The following is a 26,830-nucleotide window of genomic DNA, read 5'->3' as shown; positions in this document are numbered from 1 at the left end:
CCCAAATATTTTCTTACTTTTCAAACCCAGATTCCAGGATTTAACTTCGAAAGTTGGTGACAATATTTCTCCACTGAAAGGATGCATGGGAGCCACATCCCTTCATTGATTTTGGTGCGATCCAAACTTGCTCGGCTGTATTTAGCAATGAAACAGTTGGACTTCGTAATGTTAACTTCAACTTTTTTCCTTCTTTTTTTTTTAAGAAATCCCTTCTCATAAGTAAACGTTAGTCACCGATATAATATTTATCAGGGGTGATTATTTTCAGTTCGGTTTGGTTTTTATTAAAAAAAAAATAACCAAACCGAATTTTTTTAAAAAAACCGAAACTGGTTCAAACTGACCGGTTTCGGTTCGGTTTTTTTAGGACAAAAACCGGTTCCAACCTGTTTAGCTCGGTTTTTTTTGTTTGGGTTCGGTTCGGTTTTAGGCTTATAAAACCCAAAGATTTTTTCAAAATTTTAATCGGTTTTTTTTCACGATTTGATTTTTTCGGTTATTTTTTTCTGGTTTTATCGGTTTTCTCTGTTTTTTCTCACCCCTAATATTTACTCCCACAAGAAAGTTGCTACAACAACTTGACAACAGGTTTACACCAAGAACATAAGAGAATTAAGGTGTTTCGATAAATTGAAGGACATGAAATGAAATGGTTAAAAGTCTTTGTCCCGTTTTGTTTGTTTGCTTCGAGCGGTGGTTGCTAAATGTTCAGAGTGTGGCTACTTTATGTCGAGGATAGAAGGGGCCTTTTGGCTGCTTTATTAACTTTATTATACTTGTCTATGATAAGAATGTAACGCCTTATAAAGTAATCCAGCAATTTTAGCTTGTAGCATATGATTAGATTTATAGTAAATTAATATTTGAATTAGCACTGATATTTGAATAATCATGAATGTTTGATTGTTGCTGGTTTTGATACATATCCTTTTTCGGTTGTTTTTATATTCTTAATATGTTTTTATTTCAAGGTAATAGATCTTTTTAAACAATTTATATATTAACTAAGTCTAATTTAAGGTTGATGAAAACCATGGAGAGTGTAGCCTATAGTTAGATAATTTCTATTTGGCTAGGCGAAACTAAGAAAAGTGATCAATTTATACTTATTAAATAATTTTTTAAAAGGCCGAGAAGAACCGATTAAGAGTTAAGCTTGTACTAATTTTTTTTAAAATGGTTAAGGGAACTTAAACAGGGTGAGCTTATATTTAGAATTTTTTTTAGAGATTGAGGAAGCTCATGGAGGGTGGAGCTTGTACTTAGAAGACTTTTAAGTGGTTGAAGGGAACTCATTGAGGGTGATGCTATTACACTAGGAAGACCAAGTTTATCCACTGGAAAGTAATGTTATTGTACTAGGAAGACCTTATACCCATCACTTGAAGAGTAGTGTTATTGAATTAGGGAGACTTTCTACCCATCCCTCGGAGAGTAGTGTTATTACACAAACATTAATGCGATAGAAATATGTTAAGCCATTGAAAGATTTTTTATACACTTAAAGGTGTAAAAAGAGCATAATCCAAATTGTAGCTGAGCTTATGAAGGTTAGGCTCTTTCCTAGGTTAAGCCTATGACATTCGCTTTTTTTCTAAAGTTGAGCTTATGAGGGTTAGGCTTTTTCCTTAGACTGAACCCATGAATATTTAAGTTTATGTATGTTGCATGAGACCGTGTATTTTTAGATCTTTAAAGGATTTTTAGGCTCATAAAATTTAGGTTTATCACAAACCTTGTAAATGACTAAATCAATCATTTAAGATTGCAAAATATACTTAATGGGTTGAAATCTTCACATTCACTAAGTGATAATCTTGTGAGAACTTTCTGATTCTTAGCTTATTTTATATTTTGAAATTTCAATATTTTTACTTAATTTTCTAAAAACTAAAATATCACTCCATTACTAAACATAACATGTTAGGTATTTAACATCAAATTATCATTTAAAAATAAACAACCGAAGAATCGACATCTTTTTTTGTGAAACAAACAAAGAAGGTGTCGAGAGTATGTAAGTACGTTGGTGGTGTGTGAAGCTATCTTCCACGATGAAGAGGATGTTTCCTTGTTTCCATAACGATGATGTTTCTCTGTTTTAGCTTTGAGATTACAGGTGTCACGCGTCTACTGTGATTTTCCAACTAGAATCGAATCTCTTTCATATTCAAAGGAACCCACTAGTCATATGAATAATGTAGCCGTTGGCCCTACCCACACCCTAGCTAATTAGGAGCACCGCCGCGCTTCCAGGCAATGCAGCTTACTTAATTAATTAACCCATGAATGAGTAATCATACTGCTAATTACTTTTTTCAAAATTAATTGCAATCTTGTATATATATGCAAATTAAACATTTCTTCTCTTACTTTTAATTATATATATGGCCTGTATATATTTCTCCCAGCGTATATAGCAACCACTCCGACAAGAATTTTCATGATACCACCGACCATAATATAATCTCTAATTAATTATATGGGACCTGCCTTTAGTTGTTGATCATGGGGTTGAATTTATGAGCTTATGTTAATAGCCAATTGTTTTTTTTTTTTTTCTAAATCTTGGTATCTAAAAGTCTACTAGGCTTCATCTAATCTGATCGAGCCATGTCAGTTCACTAAAAAGATAATTTTTTTTAATAATAATATATTTTATTCATAGTAGTACTCGAACTTAAGATAGTTAATTGTTAAGATGCATATAGATTAACTCTACTCAATTAGCTTTTGGAATGAGAATTTAGAGTAAACGATATATATATATATATATATATATCCCCGATTTATATTAGTTTTTTAGCTAAATCATCAAGACTATTAAGAATTCTTAATTGCATCCAGCAGGAAGCCAATAACACTCCCATTTACGTTGGAATATTCCCCATGGAGTTAAATATTATAAATATTGTTAAAAAAATATTCCTTATTTTTTAATTGTTAGAATTCAAAGCTTAGATAGAGTATTAAGAATTAAAATTCTCATGAATTTTCAAGTCCAAAATACGATATCAAAATTTCTTTGTTCTTGTCTTTCTGTCTCTTCGAATATTAACATCATTGGATTTGATTTTTTTTCTTAATTATGAGTAACTAAAATAACATGATAAGTAATCTATGGTGCCCTTGTTTTCCCGATGGCTCACGGGCTTCAACTCTCTCACATTTCCTAAACTTCCACTCATTTAATTTAGAATTTGAACTTGGAAGTTTTTGACATTAAAATTGCGTCTTCTAGGATGAATTTGATGATCTCTCGCATGTGACAAGATGCAGAGAATATTTTCGGTGCTCAATTTCTTCACATCGGACCATCTTCTTGATTAACATCTCCATCATTAGAGGTTTCTTTTTCTAGGTGTTGTAATCTACCCATTCTTTCCAAACTAACTCCCTTTTCCTTTTCGATATATACACACACACACGACGATAAATGTTTCCATTACATAGGATGGTCACAAGATTATAGTAACAAGAAGTGTCGATGCAAGATAGGGTAATTGTCGAAAACACAGATTTTGTAGTGAATATCTCAAATGTCTTTTATTTTTATTTTATTTTTTTTATTCACGTGGGATGTTCGGGTCAGCTTGCGCGTACCTCGACTAATCCCCACGGGCCCTGAAGTTAACGATCGGGTAAGCCTCTAGTGATCATCATTATTAGCAACCTCAAGACTCGAACCTGAGACCACATGGGGAGCAAACCCCTTGATCCCAAACTCTTACTACTGGGTTACCTACTAGATGGTTCTCAAATGTTTTTTTTTATTAACGTGGGTGTCCAGGTTAGCTTGCGCGTACCTCGACTAATCCCACGGGCCCTGAAGTTGACGACCATGTAAGCCTCTAGTGACCATCATATTAGCAACCACATGGCTCGAACTTAAGACCACAGGGGGAGCAAACCCCTTGGTTCCAAGCTCTTACCACTGTGCCACATACTAGATGGTTTCAAATGTTTTTTATTGATATTAAAGTGAGTATGTACACACATACTACAAGAACCCTTATGATTTATAGGGATTCATAGAAGATCTCCTTGAATACTATTTCATTGAAATTATATATATATATATAGAGAGAGAGAGAGAGAGAGTAAAAAATTACAGAATAATTATACTAATCTCATAATAAATCAAACACACCCAATATAATAAAAAAATGATCGTTATTCAACGAAGAATAAAAAAACCCAAAAAATCATAGAGAAAGAGTATTAATTAAATTATAAATTTAAAAATTATTTTTAAAAACACACACAAAAAATCATTAATATAAAAACAAATTGAAAAAAAAAGAAATGAAGCTAGGCCCAATAAAAAAAAGGCCTGAGCACATGCTTTTTTTTAAAAAAAAAATTAGTGGGACGAATGACGCGTCGTCCGCTCCAGCTGGTTGCAACAAAAACAGACAACACGTCGCCTGTTAATCCTAGAATCAGGCCACTAGTTTGGCCGGAAAAATGAGGTTTTTTTTAACCCAAAAATCCATTTTCAACAAATTTTTAACCCAAAACACCTAGGCAATAACACCCCTAGAAATTTTGTTAAACCAATCCATGAACTCGAAAAGCATAAAAAACCGATCCAAAACCTGAAATCAATTCGGAGCCATAAATCTTTCCGAGTTTAGATATGTTTTTTTAACTGTTTTGAAGCTAAAAAATTATCTAATAAAAACCTCCTTATCATATATAATCATTTGATACTAAAATCAATCATTTTGGTGGCCTAAATCTTCCTTAAGAACAACTTTCTCTCTTTAAGTCAGAATCCAGCGGCCCTATCTCTTTCTCCCACAAAAAAAGACTAAAAATTAAGAAAAATAAAATTTTGTATCAAAATATCATTTTAAAAAATTACAGGGACCGATCATCTAATAGCTTTAAAAGATAAAGAATGAAAATAAATTTTCTAAGAAAATTCTAAAGAACTATCTATATTACATGCATGTTTCACTTTCAGTCAATTATTTTTTAATTAAACCCTCACAACTAAAAAATATATAATTAAAGATTAATTTAAACTCAAAATAGCCAAATTTTACAAAATATAAGATATAAGATTGAGGATAATAAAATGAGAGAGTAAACAGTAGCCTAACTGTACTAAAAGAGCCCTAGGCTTTATAAGTTCTTATAATATTTCACCACCCGTGACAAGATGCCTAACTCCGTCGCAGATTCCTCGGCAACGAGAACCGCCACCAATCCATAGTCGAATATTAGGCGTCGCCGGTTTAATATTGAAATAAATGGTAAGAATAGAAAGTAGCTTAGAACTTTCCGTGTTACGTGGCAAGATCCGAATGGGCAAGTGATAAAGGTGGTCCGAAAGGAGAAGAATTGAACTTTATTCTCCCATACCATACGCCGTTGTCATCCACCACCATTTTTCTCCAATCATGACCGAAGGACCCTACCCCGGGGGTCCATGATTTTCTTTTGTTTGTTTGGTTTCTTGTTTAATAGCATTTGGATTAATAATTCTCATTTATTATAATTAAAATTTAATTAATCTCTGATTCAGTTAATGCATAAACTAATCAAATGTAGTGTTTTAATGCTAAAAACCAGAAAATAAAAAATAAAAAAATACAATTATTTTTTAAAGTGTTTTTTTATTTAAAAATATATTGAAAATAAATATTTTTATTTTTTAAAATTTATTTTTAATATTAATATATTAAAATATCTAAAAATATAAAAAAATTAATTTAAAATATAAAAAATAAAAAAATTTATTTTTTTTAAAATACTTTTTAAAAACGAAAAATAAACCTGCTTTGAACCACCAAAAGATCACAAACAAAAGCTTCCAGCTTTGGTTGTGTGCAAAGCTGGCGCCAGCTTTTGGGTCTTTAGCTCCACCAGTAATATTGTTCACGCGTCCCCCACCTCCTCCATACTCATCTCTTCTTTCCTCTCACAACAATAATTCCTTTCTCTCTCTATATATAACTCTCCATATAAACCCTACCACCACCACTCCCAACATTCACATCAAATACATCTTTCCTTTCCTCTTCTCTTCTCTCTTGATATAACAAAAAAAAAATGGGGTTGTTTTGTAATGGATTCTCCTTGTTTGTGATAGTATGCTCTATGGCGGTGGTTGCTTCAGGCAACTTCTATCAGGATTTTGACTTAACATGGGGTGACCGACGTGCAAAGATATTCAACGGAGGACAGCTTCTGTCTTTGTCTCTAGACAAGGTTTCTGGGTCTGGATTTCAGTCCAAGAAGGAGTACTTGTTCGGGAGGATTGATATGCAGCTCAAACTTGTCGCTGGCAACTCTGCTGGCACTGTAACAGCCTACTATGTACGTACATGATGATTCTTCAAAAATATAGAGATGGTTTAATTCAATATATATATATATATATACACAGTCACTTTCAAACCAGAATGATTTTGAAAGCAGCTCCATATAAAGTAGAATGAAATGGCCATAGCTAAAAGTTCACGAGCATGATTACTACCCAGCCCTGCTTGCACACTACTTTTCTTTCAGGAAACAACACATAGACGTCCACTTTTCAAAAAAATGCATGTGACTTTGTGTCAGCCACTTCCAGATTAATATCAAGTTTAAATTGAATTAATTGTTATTTATATTTATAATTTCCTTTATATTCACAGTCTAACTAGCTAGTAGTGATTTATTTGTTTTTTCATGCAGTTGTCTTCGCAAGGACCAACGCATGACGAGATCGACTTCGAGTTCTTGGGAAACCTTAGTGGCGACCCTTATATTTTGCACACTAACGTATTCACTCAGGGGAAGGGAAACAGAGAGCAGCAATTCTATCTCTGGTTTGACCCCACGAGGAACTTCCACACTTACTCCATCATCTGGAATCCTCAGCACATCATGTAAATTAATCCTGTGCTAATTCTGATATTCTCTACTTTGAAAAGTTGGCTCCTGTTTCTAACACGATATTTCTCACCATCTTTTTTCAGCTTCTTGGTGGACAGTATTCCCATCAGGGTGTTCAAAAATGCTGAATCAATTGGAGTTCCATTTCCCAAGAGCCAACCCATGAGGATTTACTCTAGCCTCTGGAATGCTGATGACTGGGCTACAAGAGGTGGATTGGTCAAAACTGACTGGACTAAGGCGCCCTTCACCGCATACTATAGAAACTTCAAGGCCAATGCCTGTACTTGGTCTTACGGTACTTCTTCTTGTGGTTCCAAGCCTTCCAGCGCTTTCTCTGACGGTGCATGGAAAACCAATGAGCTTGATGCTCCAAGTAGAAGAAGACTGAGATGGGTTCAGAAATATTTCATGATTTACAACTACTGCACTGACCTGAGACGCTTCCCTCAGGGTCCCCCTCCTGAGTGCAAATAGATTCATGGATGAACCCTTTCTTGAGATTTATGATATTGAACTTGAAGTCCATGGATCGATGGAGATTCTTTGCACATACCCTTGTACTCCAAGTTACATTTAATTAGCTTGATATTCCGGGGCCGCCAGAATAAAATCCTATTCTTTTGCTTCTTGTTTATCTATATATAGTACTTCCTTTTGTCAGGATGTTTCTACGTTCTCCAGATAATAAAGAATCTTGTTGGAGTATTAGTTTCTCTAAATCAGTGGTTATTTATGAAGGATTATTATAATTATGATCAGTACTATCATCTTTTTTTAATTTTAGTTTCTCTAAATCAGTGGTTATTTATGTAATCCAATCGATTAATTTTATTGGATGTCATATAATTAAATTGCGAACAAGGCAATTAATGAAGAATTAGTCGATCTGTTGAGAAAATTAGAAGAAGAAGAAGAAGAGTTTAGAGCCAGACAGCCCAGTTCAATCCTTCCAAGCTTGAACTATATATTATAAAAAAAATAAAGATCAAATAATACCCAATTCTTTTTTAACTTTCTTGACTACGTACCCTCCTAGCTCAAAACTTGATAACATAATTGTCAAACTTGGCTCGGGATAAGAGCACCTCTACAATGATTCAATGCAGTACTAGTCACCACTATCCCAGTTATGCATGCAGCTTTTCTGTCACCTAGAATGAGATGCAGCAGTTAAAAGGAATCGCCATACATAACATAACAAAAACACTAAAACTGAAAGCGAAATCCTGTAGTTACTTTTATATCTTTCTTTTTCTTTATTATATATATTTTCGTATGGAATAATAGTTATTATTGATTTATTTGAGGTGTTTTTTTTTTCAACATTTTGATAAACAGTAAAATAATCAAAATACCTCTAAGAGTAAAAAAAAAATAAACAATTTCGGGTAGAGGTATTTAGGCATTTTTGTTTTTTAATAAACAATAAAATTACACATGTGCCATTGGATCTAATAAATGTAATTCATTGGGATCAGGGGTATTAGGATCTTTTAGCATCAATTGTTTTTGTTAATTATTAGTTTTGTTAAAGATATTAACATAATTTATCATTAAAAATATCTTTTATTTTAAAAAATAACATGTGACAGGGCGTTAGAGACGCCATGTACTTTGGGCATCACGTGAGGGGGCTCTCGATGGTAAAAAATATCGCCTTCTTTTCCATTATAAGTGGCGCATGTCGTTTAAATATGGTCGGTTTATTGACAGTGACCTTCCCCACCTTCCCCCCTTTCATTTCTCTTTTCTACCCCGATAAAACCATGATCTTCATTGTTATTGGTATTTCAGATTCAAACCTTTTAGTTTTGATTTATGTATTTTTGTCATTTTCTCTTTTGTTAAAGTTTTATTTGTTTTCAATTTAACTTTTGATTTTTAATTTGTGTGTATATATATATATAATGTTTTTCGATTTGGTCCTTCTACTTTTAATTTCTTATTTTTTTCCTTTACTCTTTTATCAAAGTTTTTATGACTTCAATTTTATCTTTAAAATCAAGTTTATGATTTTTGTTTTTTCAATAATAATAATGATTTCAATTTCATCCATTTTCTTTTGATATCTTATTGTTTTCTTTGGTTATTTTATCAAAGTTTTTATATTTTTCAATTCTATTATTCAAATCAAGTTTAGGGTTTGACAAAACATCCCGTGTTGACTTAACCTTAATTAGCATTATTACAAAGTTATTATAACTATTTTTTAATCCTATTTTAATATTTAAATATCATTTTTATAAAAATAATTTATAAAAATAATAATGATTCCTGTAAAATATGATAGAAGAAAACAAAACTGTTTGTGAGAATTTTTAGCTAATGTAACTGTTTGGTTTTACATGTTTTTTTTTTTACAAAATTAACCCCGAATCAAAACTTGATCGATCTGGTTTCTGGTTTGATTTATTTAGATTTTAAAAAAATAATTAATTATTTTTTTAAATGAAAAAAAAACAAAAATTATTCACCCCTAATTTTGGCCGGAAATGAGATCAGGTTAGATTTTTTTTCTTGAGTGGTTAGAGTCTTTGACTTTGATGATCAAAAGAGAAAACTCAATATTTAGTGCCGGACATTTTATCATTTCATTTCTCGACTTGATTGTCTCTCTTCTCTTTTTTCTCATTTCATCAATCTGTGAGTTTTTCTTTTCTCATTTTTTATTGAGTATTATCTAATGTTAATTCACTCTATTCTCTGCTAATGAAATATAAATCTTCATTGGTAACCCAACATTTGTTTTTTAATTTACTGGGTGTTAAGGTGTCTACCTCTAATAACATGCGCTATAAAATAATCTTAATAAAAAATATATAAAAAATGAAAATCTACAACAAGATAAGGGGCATTTTGGTTTATGAAAGACCGTTTGATCCTTTCAGCAAGTGACACCGGATGTTTCTAGCAGTGAGACGAGGAGTAATGAATGATCCTCTCAAATTATTTGATGAGACAGAAAATCTCTAGCAAGCAAGTGGGTCACGATGAGCACCACAAAGGCTGAGTTGTGCAAACAAATCTGGAAATAGACTTACATGGGCCAACTCGAGTGGGCTAGAAGCCAAGCGACAAATATGACCCAAATCAGAGGTAGCAAGTACTCATCAGTCAAGCAACAAGAAGACTAAGAAGAAATGGGGGCCTATTTTTCAAAACAGGTAAAGATGCATGCATATCATCTAAACTTTAAGACATTGGATAATGAGTTTTTGCAAATTTCATATGAGAAAATTCCAACGGAATCCATCAAGTAGAAGACCAACTTGAAATGGCCAAAGATCGAAATAGCTATTGAAATTTTTTATTTTTGAGAATTTGTCATCTTGGGCAGGCCGCCCATAAGAATTAGGCCACCTGAAAAAATCTGTGTGTTTTTCCACCTCCTTTAAATGCGCCTTTGAGCCTTTGATCATCATTTTTAGAGCGCTTTCAAGCCCCTTATCTCCTTCAAAGCGCGCCTTCGAGCCTTATCTCCTTCCAAATACGCTTTCAAGCCCTCGCTTCTCTTCAAGCGCCTTTGAGCCCTCGCTTTCCTCTTCGAGCGCCTTTGAGCACTCGCTTTCCTCTTTGAGTGCCTTTGAGCCCTCGCCTCTCTTCGAGCGCCTTTGAGCCCTCGCTTCCTTTTCGAGTGCCTTTGAGCCCTCGCTTCTCTTCGAGTGCGCCTTTGAGCCCTCGCTTTCCTCTTTGAGTGCCTTTGAGCACTTGCTTTTCTCTTCGAGTGCCTTTGAGCACTTGCTTTTCTCTTCGAGCGCGACTTTGAGCCCTCGCTTTCCTCTTCGAGTGCCTTTGAGCACTTGCTTTCCTCTTCGAGTGCCTTTGAGCACTCGCTTTCCTCTTTGAACGCCTTTGAGCCCTCGTTTTTCTCTTTGAGTGCCTTTGAGCACTCGCTTTCCTCTTTGAGTGCCTTTGAGCCCTCGCTTTTTTTTCGAGTGCCTTTGAGCGCTCGCTTTCTTCTTCGAGCGCCTTTGAGCCCTCGCTTCTCTTCGAGCGCGCCTTTGAGCCCTCGCCTTCCTCTTCGAGTGCCTTTGAGCACTTGCTTTCCTCTTCGAGTGCCTTTGAGCACTTGCTTTTCTCTTCGAGCGCGCCTTTGAGCCCTCGCTTTCCCCTTCACGCGCCTTTGAGCCCTCGCTTCTCTTCGAGTGCCTTTGAGCACTTGCTTTTCTCTTCGAACGCGCCTTTGAGCCCTCGCTTTCCTCTTCGAGTGCCTTTGAGCACTTGCTTTCCTCTTCGAGTGCCTTTGAGCACTCGCTTTCTTCTTGCATTCTTTTGAGTGCGCCTTCGAGCCTCTCATTTTCCTTTTTTTTATACTTGGGTAGGTCACCTATCATAATGAGACCACTACAAAAAAAAAAAAAAACAAAAAAATATATACAAAAACAAATGGGTCGTCTTCCAAATGATTTGTTTCTTGATTTCTACATCTCTCTGTAAAGGTCGTGTGTCAATCTATTGCTTTCAAAGTTTTCAAGACTTGAAAAAAAAAAGGTTCTTCTGTATCTACTTTTCTTTATAAATTTACTACACAAAGCTAAAAGAAAATAAAATTTTCTAATATCTTTGCATAGTAAATATTATAAAGAGGGGGCAACTGTCATAACCCAATTTTTGACCATTTTATTTTTATTTTTATTATTATTATTTTATTTACTGAAAATAATAAAAAAATAATGAAAATAATAATAATAATAATGGAAAAACAAGTAAAATGAAATAAATGAAGGATGAATTAAAATTTGGATTAAGGGAAAAATGATTGGAAGTTTTGGGGTTTAATTAAACTTTGAAATTAATTTAATTAAGCTTGGGATTAATTAAATTAATCCAATTAAGGGTTTAATTGGAGAATTGATAAATTTTTAGACTTAATTAAGCTTGAAATTAATTTAATTCATCCAATCAAGGGTTTAATTGGAGAATTGATAAGTTTTGAGACTTAATTAAGCTTGGAATTAATTTAATTAATCCAATCAGGGGCTTAATTGAAGAATTGATAAGTTTTAGACTTAATTGGACTTTGGATTTAATTAAATTAATGAAATCAGGGACTTAATTGAAGAAATAGAAAAGTTTGGGGTTAATTGGGGACACGATTGCAGCAGATTAAAGTCCAAGGAGTAACTTGTAAAAGGCGCCGAAATGCAGGGAAAACTACTGTTTAAAACAGGGGCTTAATTATAAAAGTTTCGAAACATCACGGGTCAAAGTGAAAATGGCCACTTTTTATCTCCAAACGGCGTTGTTTTGAAGGGACGCTGTTCATCTTCCTCTTTAAACCAGCGACCGTTTTCCACAGTAAAGGCCGAGAGACGTTGCAGCAGTAAATCGTCCGTTGGTTTCAGTTATGGGCGCCTTAATGGTGGTCGACCCTCAGCATACCGCCGTTACCAACCCGCCGGGCTCTATATAAGCAGAGGAGCACCGAAGAACAGTGGCTGGTTGGAGTGAGAGAGAGGGAGAGGGAGGAAAAAGGAAGAACCCGAAGACAGAAACAAAAAAACACAGAGGGGGATAAAAACAGAAAAATAAACCCAGAAAAGGAGGGGGATCACAGAAACGAAAGGAAAAAAAAGAGAGCCACGAATAGAGGGGGACCAGAAATAAACAAGCAGAAATAAAAAAGGAAGAAACGCTGAAACAGGCCGGAGAGATTACTGGCCCTCCTTCAGAACTCCAGCTTAGGGGATTCCAATTTCCCCTCTCCCCAGAGCACAGGCTCAACACACCAAACGCACAGAGACATAGCAGAGGAAATGAAGCAGACTCAGGGGGAGAAAACGAACACCAAAGGAAGGAAACAGAGGACTAAACCCAGCTTTGGTTTAGTCCCAGAATTCAAGCATAACACAGAATAAAACAGAGCAAGAAAACAAAGAAAAAAACAAGCAGAAAAGGAAGAATCACCCGAGAGAACCGACATCGTCATCTTTTTAATTCCTTCATCTCAAGAACTGAGAAAACAGAGGAACGCAGGAAAAAAAGCAGAAAAGGCGGTGGGCAAGGCATCAAAGGAAAGCAGAAGGGAAGAACCTAAGCAGAGGAAGGCCACCGTGACCAGCACCATCGTTGCTACTGCTTTCGATTTTTTTCAGAACCAGGTAAGTAAGCTTCACTTCCCCCACTTTTCATTTTAATTCACTCCCTTTACCTGCACATGCACGCGTGATTTAATTCACGCGTGCTTTATGTTGCCCAGCCGGGTCACTCGCTTGGGCTAGTGACCGGGCTGGGCTGGCTGGGTCTAGCCCAGCCCATGTGGGCTAAGCTGGGCCCAGCCCAAAAAAACATAAAATAAAAAATAAAAAATAAAAAATAAAAGAAAATAAAAGAAAAGAAAAAATATGTGTATGCATGAATAAAAATAATATAAATTTACCGGTTTATTCACCAACGCCAGAGTCGGGAATAAAATACTGGTTTAAATTTATATTATTTATATTCGTTATATTTGATTTTATTTAGCTAGAAAAATAAAAAATATGTGCATGTTTAAAAATAAATTTATTTTATTTTTTTATTCACAGACGCCAGAGTTAGGAATAAAAATATTGATCCAAATTTATTTTATAGCTACGTAATATTTACCAATGCCAGAGTTGGAATTATTCGTATTTGAATATTCACTGGCGCCAGAGTCAAGAATATTGCAAGTAAACTATCAGAGCATAAACCAATAAATATTTAGCAATTTAAGATAAAATCAGAAATGCAGTCTGCCTCAGACAGAACGTTTAAGGGGTGATAATATCTTCCATTTTATGCAACCAATCCCGTATCATAGAATCTCTGTTGACCAGTTAGGGTTCTTAGTGACTATAATACTAGGTGGCGACTCCTCAAATAAGACCTTTTCTCTTAAAAGAACCAGATGCCAGAAATCTGTTCTTTTTCCATAATCAAGAGATTATTTTTTAGGGCCGCCGCGATGTCGGGTACGACATAAGTCATGAGTTTTTTAGGTTAAGGATTTATTTTTTATTGATTTTAATAAATAAGGTTAGTAAACACAATCAGGTGGATGTCTTATTTTGTGTGGTTGAATATCTTAATTTACATTTATCTCTCAATTTTATCAATTTTTCTTTTGGTTATTGTTGACAAATTTTTTTTCTTGTTTATTTATATAAATGATTATTTATATGTTTAATGACACTTGTATAGACTTTTCGCTTAGAAATATATCAAAATAATATTTTTTTTTAATTTTTAAAAATAATTTTCGATATCAGCAAATCAAAATGATCTGAAAACATAAAAAATAATTTTTAACAAAAAAAATTAAAATTTAAAAAATATAATTTTCACCGCGTTCCTAAAAAATCTCTTAATAGAACAAGTAACCAAATTGACTGTGTTTGTTTCTCGGAAAGTGGTTTCCGGGAAATAACTTTCCAAACTTTCCTGTGTTTGTTTGCCAGTAGGAAAGTTGGTCAACGAAAAATACTTTTTGGTAAACGGAAAACACTTTCCAGTCAAAAGAAAATTTGGCTTAATTTACAGGAAAGTGTTTTCCTTTTATTTTGGGCAGAAAACACTTTCCGGAAGTTGTGAAAAATTTAGAAATGTCATGTTATTTGCTAATTATATCAAATTTGGTCCTCAAACTTTTGATTGCTATATATATTTTGTTTTGAATATTTATTTTTCAATTTCATCATTTAGAATTTAATTTTTATATTAATTTTGGTACTCATTTTTATAATTATTATTTGTTTTTCCCTTATCATTTTTTAATTGAAATTTTTTATCTATCAAATTTTGTCCTCATTCTTTTGATTGTTACTTATTTTATTTGAAATAATTTATGAAATGTTAATTATTATTATTTTAATTTTTTCATCTTTCAATTTTTTTTATTTTTTAGAATTGATCTCTATTATTTTGATTATTATTTATTTTATTTGAGATAATTTATGAAATTATGTTTTTTTTCAATTTCATTCTCATTTAACTTTTTAATTTGTAAGATTTTTTCCTCATTATTTTAATAAATTAGAAAAAAATAAAACAGTAATAAGTTATTTTCCAGCTTATTTTTCATGATATAACCAAACACTGAAAAATATTTTTCAATTTATTTTTCATTTCACTACTAAATATTAGAAAATAATTTACTTTTCTGAAATTTACTTTTCTAAAATTTATTTTTTAAAAAAATTATTTTTCAACAAACAAATAAATCTAAACCTACTTAAGAGCGCCATTAATAATAATAATAAAAAGAATAATATCAGGTCGGCCCGCAATCATCCTTTAAAAAAAGAACAAGCACGTCAGGTTAGGATTTTCTTGCGAATCACAACTGCGCACTTCTCCAAATCGTCATCACAAACGTCATGCTTCAATCCATCCTTTATTATTTAAGCAAGCTTGTCCAATCCTTAGAATGCATGCTCTCACTCTTTCCTTGAACGTTGTTTCCTCCTAATTTCCACCTAGCTTGCGAGAAAAGTCCTCGACCTAGTCGAACTCTCCACTCCAGTCCTCTGCCACAGAACCAGTCACCATGATCAAGCAACCTCACTTCCTTCTGGTGACCTTACCTTTACAAGGCCACATAAATCCTTCCGTGCAATTCGCCAAGCGTCTAACGCTTATTGGTGCTCGTGTCACTCTTGCTACCGCTCTCTCTGCTCAACGCCGCATGTCGAAAACTCTGTTCCCTGATGGTTTGTCATTTGTTACCTTTTCGGATGGCTACGACGATGGGCTCAAGCCTGAAGATGACAGAGTGCATTACATGTCTGAGCTCAAACGTCGAGGCTCACAAACTCTCAATGAACTCATCGTAGATAGTGCAAAAGAAGGAAAGCCCATCACTTGTTTGGTTTATACAGTACTTCTACCTTGGGCAGTGGAGGTGGCACGCGCACAGCATCTCCCAGCAGCGTTTCTTTGGATTCAGCCTGCTACTGTCTTTGACATCTATTTCTACTACTTCAATTGTTATGGTGATATTTTCAGTAATTGCAAGGACACTTCTAATGTTATTGCATTACCAGGGCTCCCACAATTTGCTAGCCGTGACCTTCCCTCGTTTTTACTTCCTTCAAATACTAGTACTGCGGCACTCCACTTGTTTCAAGAGCAACTGGAGCAGCTCGGCCAAGAAACCAACCCAAAAGTGCTTGTCAACTCTTTCGATGCATTGGAGTTGGGGGCTATGAATGCCACTGAAAAGTTCAGCTTGATTGGAATCGGGCCATTGATTCCATCTGCTTTCTTGGATGGAAAAGATCCATTGGATAAATCCTTCGGAGGGGATCTTTTCCAAGGCTCCGAGGATTACACTGAATGGTTGAACTCGAAGCCTAAATCATCAGTGGTTTATGTATCTTTTGGAAGCATTTTGGTGTTATCAAACCGACAAATGGAAGAGATCTCTCGGGGGTTGGTACAGGGCGGTCTTCCATTTCTGTGGGTTGTAAGGGATGAACAGAATAAGAAGAAAGAGAAAGAAGAAGATGATCAATTGAGTGCCTGTAGAGAGGCAATATTGGAGAAACAAGGGATGGTGGTGCCTTGGTGTTGTCAAGTGGAGGTCTTGTCTCATCCTTCGATTGGATGTTTTGTGACACATTGTGGGTGGAACTCAACTTTGGAGAGCTTAGTTTCGGGGGTTCCAGTTGTGGCATTTCCACACTGGACGGATCAAGGAACAAATGCCAAGCTGATTGAAGACGTGTGGAAGACAGGAGTGAGGGTGGTAGCTAATGAAGAAGGGATAGTTGAGGGTGATGAGATTAAGAGGAGCTTGGATTTGGTCATGGCAGATGGAAAGACGGGAGAAGACTTCAGAAAGAACGCCAAGAAATGGAAAGATTTAGCCTTGGATGCTGTCAAGGACGGTGGTTCCTCGGATAAGAATCTAAAGGCTTTTGTGGATGAGGTTGGCAAGGGCTGCTTCTAGCTTGCCAAAGCCCTTCAGTTCCACGATATGCCATATTTGCTTGGTTGTTATGATGGACGGGTTCTTTCTAACTCTGCCCCGATTAAGTAAATGATTAGGTGACTAAACCTTGAGATACTGCGTGAATTAGTTAATTAAGAACAAATTAATGATGTAGTAGGCATGTCTTAAGTGAAAGTTCCCTCTTGAATGAAACAATTCAGTGAAAATTGTCAGCTCATTCTCCCTTCTAAAATAACTAGTTTTCTTTCTTCCCACAACGTAAAAGGAAGAAAGAAAAAGTATCTGTCACTTCACAACAACAATCGTAAATGCTATAGATCAAAAGAATCATCCAATACAAAAGCCAACTTCCAAACCAATCTTTTTTTGTTTGATGTAAGTTGGCAAATCTGTAAGCAAATATACCAAAATTACAACAGGATGCAGAAGCAGCATCAATTCATGTGAAATCATGAGCCTAAATGCATCCATAAACAGAAAAAATAACAGCTTCTGCTCAATAAATTAACAGCTCATTATCCCATCGATAGCTCCAATTGAGGAGTTGATAATTCTCCACTTAGAGAAGTCTCAGATGTGCAGTATCATTCAAGCGTTTAATCTGCCAACCTGTTTTACATGAATGCTGTAACACTGTCACCGAAGAATCTTCTATGCAGATCTTACGCATCATTACTGGGCTGCACCCTAGGATGCCTGTGAGTAGACACTTAATAGGAATTGAATGCGTGAAAACACCCACACATGAAGATACTGGGGAGGATGAGTTCCTGATATTCAAATCATGGATCGTGTGTTGGTGGCTGGCTTCCCTAAGTGAGATCTCATCCTCACCCTCGTGATTGCCAGTAGTAGTCACAAACTGTAGCCTGCTCTTACCAGACTTTTTCCTTGCGAGGCCCTGTCGGTGCCTATGAAGCATATGCTGCATATCCCAATTTGAAGGTGGTGGTAGAGAAGGCCCATCTCTGTCATGAGAAAACCCATGGCTCTCATTTTGATGGTGCAACAAGAAATCTGATCCCAACTTTTCAGGCATTCCCAGGACTGTCCTATTTAGGAACTGAACCATCCTAAATTCCACTTGCCTAATTGATTCTCCAGATGGTGCACAAAAATCGGGCTGAAGATTTTCAAGCAGGCTCTGAACTTCAGGTGTATATATATCTGAAAGGGAGCAACCTTCCCAAAGCCCCATGCTCAAATCCATGAGTGCATCCGATGATTGTATTTGCTCCTTGGCAAAATTCATTTCCTGCAAGATTTTTATATCTGGACAATTCGCTCCACTGTATAGCACAAGAAGTAGGAAAATATTCCTAGTAATATCAAAGCAGCTCCTATCTATCGCAAACAGACTATGAGGGGATATATAATCATTGATCACAAACAAACAAATACAGTTGATAACTAAAATCTATCAATTTCAGATTCCAATATCATAAATAGAAAGTTAGCAATTTGAGCACCGCAAGAAAAGATGCAAAGGAAAAATTTCTAGTATTTTCGAAGCTGATGTACCTGGAAATAATATTATAATAATGAGATAAATTTTCAAAATTGTAAGTGAACAAACACAATCAATGACCAAAACTTCTCATTTCTCTCTCCTTTTTTTTTTATAACAAAAAATTATCATTTATATACCCAAATCTGAAGCAGGAGCATTCCTGATATTAAAAAACTAACATGGAAAATGAAGATGAGATAAATGATGCTAAAAAAGGTTTGGGACAGCTGAAAATTCTCACAACAGGCTCAGATTTTAGGATTAACTTCAAGGTAAAACATTATTTACTCTGCAGAAAACACCAGGCAATCCAGTCATGACTAGAAAGCTACGTGTGTCATGACTAGAAAGCTATGTGTGTCTGGCTTCCAACGCTTCAAACACTGCAAATTGGAGTTTCCTAGAGGAAGCGATGACAACTTTACACTCAAGTGTGCAGGCTTTCAGGAAATCCAAAATCTCTTCCTAGAATTAATTTTCTCTTGCATATTTCTGCATGCTTCAATAAAATCAAAGTCTAGAACTAGGGATAGAAATCACATCTGGCAGCCTTGGTAGAAAATCTGCCACCTTCAAGATTAATGACCTACTAGCAGCTACCTGGTTTGAATTTCGTGTCTAGATGTAGAAATGTAGGTTTCGTTATTTTCATAGTTTGGAGGTTTGTTCAAGGTATAAATATGTTTTTTTTCATTAATTTAAAGGGAGTTGAAGTTGAGTAAAAGCAAATTGAGCTTGTTAAGCTTTTAACTAGATTTTGTAAAACTCTTTGGAGGATTCCATTGAGTTGTGAGCTATCCCAAACTCTAATTTCTGAGTTGTAAAACTCTAATTTCTGAGGTGCAGGATTTCTCTATCCTTGGACTTCCTGAATATAACCCTTGTTAGAGTAGTGATTTTCTATATCTCTAAAAGGGTGGAACATCATCCATCTTTAACCCCCCCCCCCCCCCCAAACCAAAAGAAAAAGAAGAACAAAAAGAAGCAGCATTGAATTGTTCAATTCATTCTAAGAGGTGTTTTCCTTCATTTTAGAGTGGTTGTTTCAATCCCCATCCTCCACACCTCCATTCCATCCTCCACACTAACCAGAATTTCATTAACACATACCTTAAGTATTTTTCCAATATCAAAATCATTAGTAGTTTCATCACCTACCAAAAGCCTTAAATCTCAACCATTAAGTGCCTCTATTTGTCTATCATTGACAGATTCCCCCTGGAATCGAAATACATGCAACACTAACCCTTCTTTTCTCAAGTGTATCACCATCCTTGATCCTCAAATTACACACATTTCACTATAATCCTGAGAAATATTCCGCAAAATTTGAAAGGAATTTGATTGACAAATGATCAAATGCGAGAATAAGCAATCGATTAGAGGCGGCTTTCAATGACTATTAACTAGATGTCACGCAATTCTTTGTTAACATAATACAATGTTACCAATACCATTTACCCTTTGTTTGTCGGTAAGCATAACGTACAGACATTGATATCCATTACCATGCATTAGCTCTTTGCAACTCAGTTTTGGATAGCTTGAAATGTATGGATAAGTGCGGTAAATGCAGAGATAAAAGTCACAATTGCAAGCAAATATCATTAAAAGAGGCTTCCATCATCAACAGCAGATTGCCTGCTAAATTCACCTTTTTTATTAATCCGAGAGAAAATAAAAATCTTATATATTTACCTGACAAACGGAGACAGCCATTGATCTAGCACGATTCAGGGGCGACGAGTAAACGGAATGGAAGCTGACCCCTTGAGAGTTGAAGAAGACAGCAAGAGCCCTAGCTTGTCGCTGCCCATTGGGAGTCAGAGCAGACACGTGGCACCTCCCACCGACTAAATCAGGCCTCAAATTGAGCTCGCACTCTCCGTGACTGATCAAAAACACCTCCAAAACGCCAACTTCATCGGAGGAGGAGGAGAAAATAGGCAATGACGGGGGCGGGGGAGGGGGCGGTGCGAGGACATTGTAAGGGTCCCACACCTTGATAGAAGGGCCGAGCCTAGGGGTACCTAGAGATGAGAGCTGAGGAGAGAGAGGCGATGCTGATGCGTAACAGGGCAGCATCTCTGGCTCCTGTTGTAGAACCTTCTTGACTAAATTATTGTTGCTGTCAGTAATTTCTCTCGCGTTAGGCTGTTCCAGCTCTTCTTCTTCTTCTTCTTCGTCGTCGTCTTTATCTTCTTCTTCTTCTTCTTCGCTTTCTTCTCCGTCGTCTTGAGCTGCTTGGGCGGACTGGGTGGAGCCCATGATTATATATGTATGATTCAATTCAATGGTGAATTGGATTTGGAATTTGGAAATGCATCATTACAAGAACATGTTTTCAATGAATTAGTGCTATATAGAATTGTAATGGAGACAGAAAGAGAGATAGATGACGATCCGTTTATGTTTATGCTTTGTGAGAAGAAATGAAAGGAAGGAAAGGAGGAAGCTGTAGCAATCAGACTCGGTGGGTTAGTGGTCGTCGTGCTAGATGACGATCTGGTGGGAATGTGTCCTGTCTTGCTTTTTCATTGGATTTCCAGGCCTGTGCATGGGCCCTAAATGATTCATTTTCTCATGCCTCCCACACGATCCATTCTCAGTGATACTTCACAACTTTATGCAGTTTAGGAATCCGTACGAGGCCTTACTTGGTTTGGGCTGTACAGTGATGTTGATTGTCCTTAATTTAGTAGTTTTTGTACTGAAAATTAGGGCTGTAAAAAAAATCAACTCGTGTGTAATATTTGCATTATAAGATCTGATTTAACTTATTAAATTTAGGTAATATGAAAATTACATATGATAATAGGTTAAAAAAACCTAAGAAAAAAGATGTTACGAGTTTAATGACTGGTCATGATTTATAAAACTCGGTCAATTCATGTCAATTTATATAACTCATTGAGTGAGTGTAACCATACAAAATCCTTGCAATAAATACTTTTTTTTTTCTTTTCCTCTTTTCTTTTATCTTCTCACCACTCAACTTCTCATTCCTTTTCCTTTCCATAGAGACTTCAAACCGCATATAGTTTTTTTTTCGATGTCAATCGATCCTTCAAAGGTGTGGAAGGATTCTCAACAACAACAACAAACCCGAAACTCCTTTTCTTCTATTTTTATTGTCTTTTCTTCTAATTTCAAGTAGGGTCTCCTTTTCTCTCTATTTTAAAATAGGATTTTCGTTAGTTTTAGATTGTATTAATAAATAATAGGGTTTTTTTTATTGTTTTGATTTGTGGGTTTTACCAATTAAGGTTTGTTTAAGAATTATATGAGATTCTTCTGTTTATTAACGATAAAACCTAGTGGTTATGTGAGTTTTATAATTGGCTTGCATAATTGTTTAAAACATGATTGTTGACTTTTAAATTATTCCTTAGGGAATTTGGTTGTTTTTTTAATTTTTCCACATAAATTTGGTTGTTGTTGTACCATTCAATTAGTAAGTAAGGGAGATTCCAGTGGCTATAAGGTGGCTTTTATGATGGCGTTCAAATCATCTTGGTGAGCCTTTTATCCCTGTGTGGCTCATATGGCTAACAAACCTCTGGTTTGACGTCAACGATATTTTTCTTCTTCTTTATTTCCCCTCCCTCCCTCCTTGATTTTTGCATCTAACCCTCTAAATTTTCAAAACATCAATTCATTTTTTTTCCTTCAGATCCGGTCCATGTTTTTTTTATTATTTATTTTATTTGAAGTAATTTATAACATTAGATTTTTTTTTCAATTTCATTATCCTTCAATCTTCCTCATTTGTCATATTTGGTCCCTGTTATTTTAATTACTATTTGTTTAGTTTGAGATAATTTTTAAAATTAAATTTTTTTCACAATTTCATCATTTTTCAAAAACATTTCCTATTAAATTTGATACCTATTCTTTTGATTGCTATTTTTTTTTACATTGATATATTTTTTTAATTTCATCCATCAACATTAGATTAATTGAGAATTAAGCTTCTTGGTTGAGTTTGGGTCAAGGATTTCACAAATTACAAGATTGATAGATTAACTAAAATTTAGGTTATTTGCTTTTTATAGGATTTTTCACTGATTTTAAAAATAATTTGAGTTATCTCGAGCCTTTTTATTTGTCATTCTTTGTTAAATTTAGCTTTTTTAAGATAATTTTTGTTAAATTAAATTAAATTAATTGATTAAATATAAGCATGATATGCTCACTTCATAATATTTTGTTTGATTTCCTTTCCAAGTCATTACTCTTACAGAGCGTGTGATCTCTTTCGGTGTCATTGTGGAACCTTTCAAAGTGGCGTTAAAATCATCTTAGTGAGCTCCTTCTGGTGGTGAGGCAATGTCCATGGCAAAGCGATGATGAATCTTCAAAAAGCTTTTCTTTCTTCTCCTCCTAAGTATTATATTGATAGCTCATTTTGTATAATTAATTATTGCTATTTTTTTGCTTTATTTACTATCAATGTCTTTTTTTAATCATATTATTAAATTAACCAATCTTATTTAAACTAATTAAGTCAATGATTTAGGTCTCAAATTTTTCTTATTTTGTTTTTAAATATTGACATCACTTGAACATCTTTTTTTTTTTTTGCATTAAGAAAAATTTAACTTTGCCAATAGCGTAGCTTGAACCACCTATCTAATACTGGCTAACAAGAAACATAAAAATTCATCAAGGTGGGTTCTAAAAAATAATATTATGACAAAAATTGTTCTGATATTTTGTAACATTCAACAAAAGTTGTTTGAAACCGATTAATGACAATTTTGAATGAAATTTGATCACAAAAGTCATAAAATCTTAAATCAAAGTCAACAAAATTACAAAAATTGCCACCAAATCTTTTAGTTTTGTTATTAATATAGTTAACAAGGACAATCATTGAGTGAGATATCTAACGGTAACCCACAAGAGTCACTAGTGAGAAATCTCGTAAAACCTTTTAGGAAAAAAGGATTGTTATGCCTTATCTTGCTAACACTTTTCTTTTGTGTTTTTGGTGTTTTTGTATTATACTCTACTCTTAGAAAATAAGATGCGTAACTTTCTATCTATAAGGAAAGCTAAAAACTTTATAAATAAAAAAAATATTAATTTGCTTTTTAAATAATATCACATGTGTTATTTTAGGCTACTTTTATAAATTTATTCAATCATGTCCTTACTTGATTGTTTATATGTCTAGAATTGCAATCCTCTATATTAATGACATTCTAGTCCTTAATTTCTAAAATTTATTTACAATCAAGTCACACTTGATTAATCATCTCATTTTAATTTCTAACCAATGATTATTATGTGTGTAATCCATTAGGTTCTCTAATAAGTTGATCAAAATATAAATTATAATTATAAATAAAATAAGGTTAAATAAATTAAACAATTTAATTTATTATCGATTCAACAATTGATTGACTTATATTTGAAGATCAAGTACAATTTCTAACAATATATGATGATATGACGTTGCTATGCATTCCTAACTTCTTCATTGACATCCTCATCATGAGTAAAAGGAATTGGATTTTCAAGAACATAAAACATTTTATCTTGCTCGAGAACAATTCTCACATTGCAATACCAGTTCAAGAAATTTAGTACAATTAATTTGTTAGAATCAAGTATGCTGCGTATGGATATGTTACTACACATTTTAATCTATCAACCTACTCATGTAAAGATACCGAGTATTATTTTCATTCATATACATTTAAAACAAAATTCAACTAAGATTTTTAATCATAACTTGGTCTTCCATTATTTTCTTGCAAATTAATAGCTCTCACTATTAATTCAGGACATCTCGTTTAGATCTTCTAATGGGTTGTGATCCCATTTATTTTAAATCACCTTAAGTAACTTTATAAATAAAAATAAATTAAATTAGGTAGATAACATAGTTTATCAATCGCCACTTTATGTGACTCATGTTTCAGTTAGGTGACAATTCTTTGTCTAAACCGATTATATATGTTTTGCCTAACTACTGCCTCTAATATTAAATGATCATAATTAACTTATTCAAATCATATAGTTTAGTTAAGTAGAACCTAATTTTATAGTATTAAACATATTCGATTAATGGTAACCTTGAATAGAATAACAAGTTATTAATTAATAGAACTCTAGTTTTATACATATAAAATCAAAAGGCAACAAATCATGTTCTTAATATGTACCAATATATTAATGAGGGATTTATTATCGGTTTTTAATTATGTCTCATTTCGTGAAATAATTGATATATCACGCATAACAATTATACATTAATATACACCCCTAGCATGCCATTTTAATTGGATGATTATGAACATATCTAAACTAATTTCATCGAGCCATCAAATAGAATTAGGTGGTCAAAACCTAGATAGATGCTGCAAATTTTTATAAGTCTTTTGCGAGCACCATGATTGTCCTCCAACACCATTCTTTCTTCATATTGAATTATAAAATAAATTATATAATATTTACATAATTGAATAAAAAACCTCGATTTACATTAAAGGGGAATGAGATGAGAAAATAATTTTGAAACACTATAAGAAAAATAGAGAAAATGCAGAACATATATGTCCTATTTAATATTATAATCATCCAACCATAAAAACACAATCACATTGGTCTTTAATGTCTATAACCATCCATCATACATAATAACACATTAATATGTATAAATTAATATATTGCATGTTTTAATTATAATTATTGGCTTTATATGCAATTTGAATTAATATTTCTAACATTTAGAAATATTAAAGTCAAATCCAATTTGATAATTTCCCAAACTTAATAAATTTTATTTGATATAAGTTTTTCATTGAAAAAACATTTTTCAAAATTTAATAAGAAAATTAATCATATTATAATTCTTATTAATATCCTAAACTATTTAAGGAACAATTAAGTAAAAATAGTTTGGCTTAAAAACTCTATTTACTTTAGAAAAAAAACCATTTTTCTAAATATTATTTAATTTAAACATTTTAATTAAATCTTAATCCTATTAGGATATTACAAAACTAAAAATAAAAATTGAATTAGAAATTTTTAATCCAATCCTAATGCTATTAGAAAAAATAATTCTGTAATTAATTTAATTTAGACCTTTTAATTTAAAATGTAAAATCAACATTTTATACATGGAGGGGACAAAATCATGATCCCACCCCAATTATACTCTAAATGTAATTAGATATAAGTTGCACGGGTAAGTTTATAAATGAAACCCAAAAACCCCCTAAATAAGGCTTCGGGGGCATAATCATAAATCATACCCCTCCTCTTCCTTTGGCTGTTGCAGCCGACAATGGGCTCATTGCCCACCGCTGGCTGCCATCACTAGCAATAGTATCGGTAGTGACAGCATGACTGTTGCCACCCACAACAACACCAAAATCATATGGTCCTGCTGTGGTGAGGTAGCAATGCTGACGTTGTCGTTGATGGTTTTCTCAGCACCAATCCTTTTTTGAAAAACAGTTGTGAGTATTTTAGCTAGTTTTGGAAAATCCAGCCAGACCTAATTGAAATAGTAATTAAAATATTTTTTTAAATCATGAGAAAAAAATACTTTTAAGAAAAATCAATATGGACACAAAATTAATTCACAACTAACACCAATAACAATTAAAATATGCAATTAACAACTTGAATTGTCTAATGGAGGCTCTGTTACCACTATTGAGTTTCTTGAAACATATACACGCAACGAAAATGGTAAATTTAAAACTTGTAGGAGTCTAAAAGATTTCATCAGATAGATGTTGTTTAAAGTTTATGTGAAGATTAATTGAAGATCAAATGCTTTTTTAAACTTTGAATATTTGCTTCAAGGCTAAGTTATTGCAAATCACAAGTTCTTCAAGTGTCTCACCTCTAACAGTAGTCCACACGAACCATCAGTAAGAAATCTTCTAAACTCTTTTTAACATATTATGCACCGATCTTGACAGCTCTAGTTAATTTCAAGTTTTAAACAAACATTGATTATGAACAATACTTCGATGTAGTAGGAATCTCGTAATTATAATAACTTTTAAAATTTTATATTTAAAGTATTTTTATTACATAAACTTTATCTTTATTATAAATTTATTAATTAAATATTAAAAATAAAAAATATTAATAAAAAATATATTTTTCATGAATAAAATTATTGCTACGTGATCCTTTCATCTCCACGGAGGGGTATCACAGTTACTGATTCAAATCAAATCCATCCACTGGCAAACCACAAATCAAAAGTCTTCTAAAACTCAGGATCTTGTCAATCGTTCAGCACAGTAATCTGTAAAGCGACCTGTAAGATCATCGCCAATACGATTTTAAAAAAGTACATAATTAATGATTAAGACAATTAATTATCGACAACATGCTTGTAATTACCGTTAGCGTGAAGCTACTTTAATGAGCATCATCATCAACATGGGATTTATAATTAAGAGACAGCAAACAGTCCAGCTCGTAGGATCGAAGAGTTGTCCGATGGTTGTCTCCACCATGTCAAGGAGATGACA

At 33.8% G+C, this 26,830-nt stretch overlaps 3 protein-coding genes across 3 annotated transcripts; 2 read left to right on the top strand and 1 right to left on the bottom strand.

The window, feature by feature from the left end:
- Nucleotides 1–5,938: 5,938 nt before the first annotated feature.
- LOC7466318 (xyloglucan endotransglucosylase protein 1) lies at nucleotides 5,939–7,599 on the top strand. Its single transcript, XM_002321051.4, has 3 exons — nucleotides 5,939–6,330; nucleotides 6,691–6,884; nucleotides 6,975–7,599. Exons 1-3 carry the CDS (start codon nucleotides 6,064–6,066, stop codon nucleotides 7,366–7,368), a joined length of 855 nt encoding a protein of 284 aa, XP_002321087.1. The 5' UTR covers nucleotides 5,939–6,063; the 3' UTR covers nucleotides 7,369–7,599.
- A 7,682-nt stretch (nucleotides 7,600–15,281) lies between these two features.
- LOC7466317 (phloretin 4'-O-glucosyltransferase) lies at nucleotides 15,282–17,027 on the top strand. Its single transcript, XM_002321050.4, has one exon. It carries the CDS (start codon nucleotides 15,404–15,406, stop codon nucleotides 16,805–16,807), a length of 1,404 nt encoding a protein of 467 aa, XP_002321086.4. The 5' UTR covers nucleotides 15,282–15,403; the 3' UTR covers nucleotides 16,808–17,027.
- A 72-nt stretch (nucleotides 17,028–17,099) lies between these two features.
- Nucleotides 17,100–20,917, bottom strand: LOC7462011 (uncharacterized). Its single transcript, XM_002320395.4, has 2 exons — nucleotides 20,019–20,917; nucleotides 17,100–18,065 (listed from the first exon to the last, which is right to left on the bottom strand). The coding sequence occupies exons 1-2, from the start codon at nucleotides 20,586–20,588 to the stop codon at nucleotides 17,370–17,372; spliced, it is 1,266 nt and encodes a 421-aa protein (XP_002320431.2). The 5' UTR covers nucleotides 20,589–20,917; the 3' UTR covers nucleotides 17,100–17,369.
- Between the last annotated feature and the right edge of the window lie 5,913 nt (nucleotides 20,918–26,830).

This window comes from Populus trichocarpa, chromosome 14 (genome assembly GCF_000002775.5).
Source record: "Populus trichocarpa isolate Nisqually-1 chromosome 14, P.trichocarpa_v4.1, whole genome shotgun sequence".
NCBI classification, from domain to species: Eukaryota; Viridiplantae; Streptophyta; class Magnoliopsida; order Malpighiales; family Salicaceae; genus Populus; species Populus trichocarpa.
This window is presented reverse-complemented; position numbering and strand designations above follow the sequence as displayed.

What these genes read in the sequence shown, in the direction of transcription:
- LOC7466318 (XM_002321051.4), top strand. Translation starts at nt 6,064, where the DNA reads ATGGGGTTGTTTTGTAATGGATTCTCCTTGTTTGTGATAGTATGCTCT. An exon ending in GCACTGTAACAGCCTACTAT is followed by an intron (nt 6,331 to 6,690) that starts GTACGTACATGA and finishes TTTTTCATGCAG; the next exon opens with TTGTCTTCGCAAGGACCAAC. An exon ending in TGGAATCCTCAGCACATCAT is followed by an intron (nt 6,885 to 6,974) that starts GTAAATTAATCC and finishes ATCTTTTTTCAG; the next exon opens with CTTCTTGGTGGACAGTATTC.
- LOC7466317 (XM_002321050.4), top strand. Translation starts at nt 15,404, where the DNA reads ATGATCAAGCAACCTCACTTCCTTCTGGTGACCTTACCTTTACAAGGC.
- LOC7462011 (XM_002320395.4), bottom strand. Translation starts at nt 20,588, where the DNA reads ATGGGCTCCACCCAGTCCGCCCAAGCAGCTCAAGACGACGGAGAAGAA. An exon ending in TGGCTGTCTCCGTTTGTCAG is followed by an intron (nt 18,066 to 20,018) that starts GTAAATATATAA and finishes AAAATCTTGCAG; the next exon opens with GAAATGAATTTTGCCAAGGA.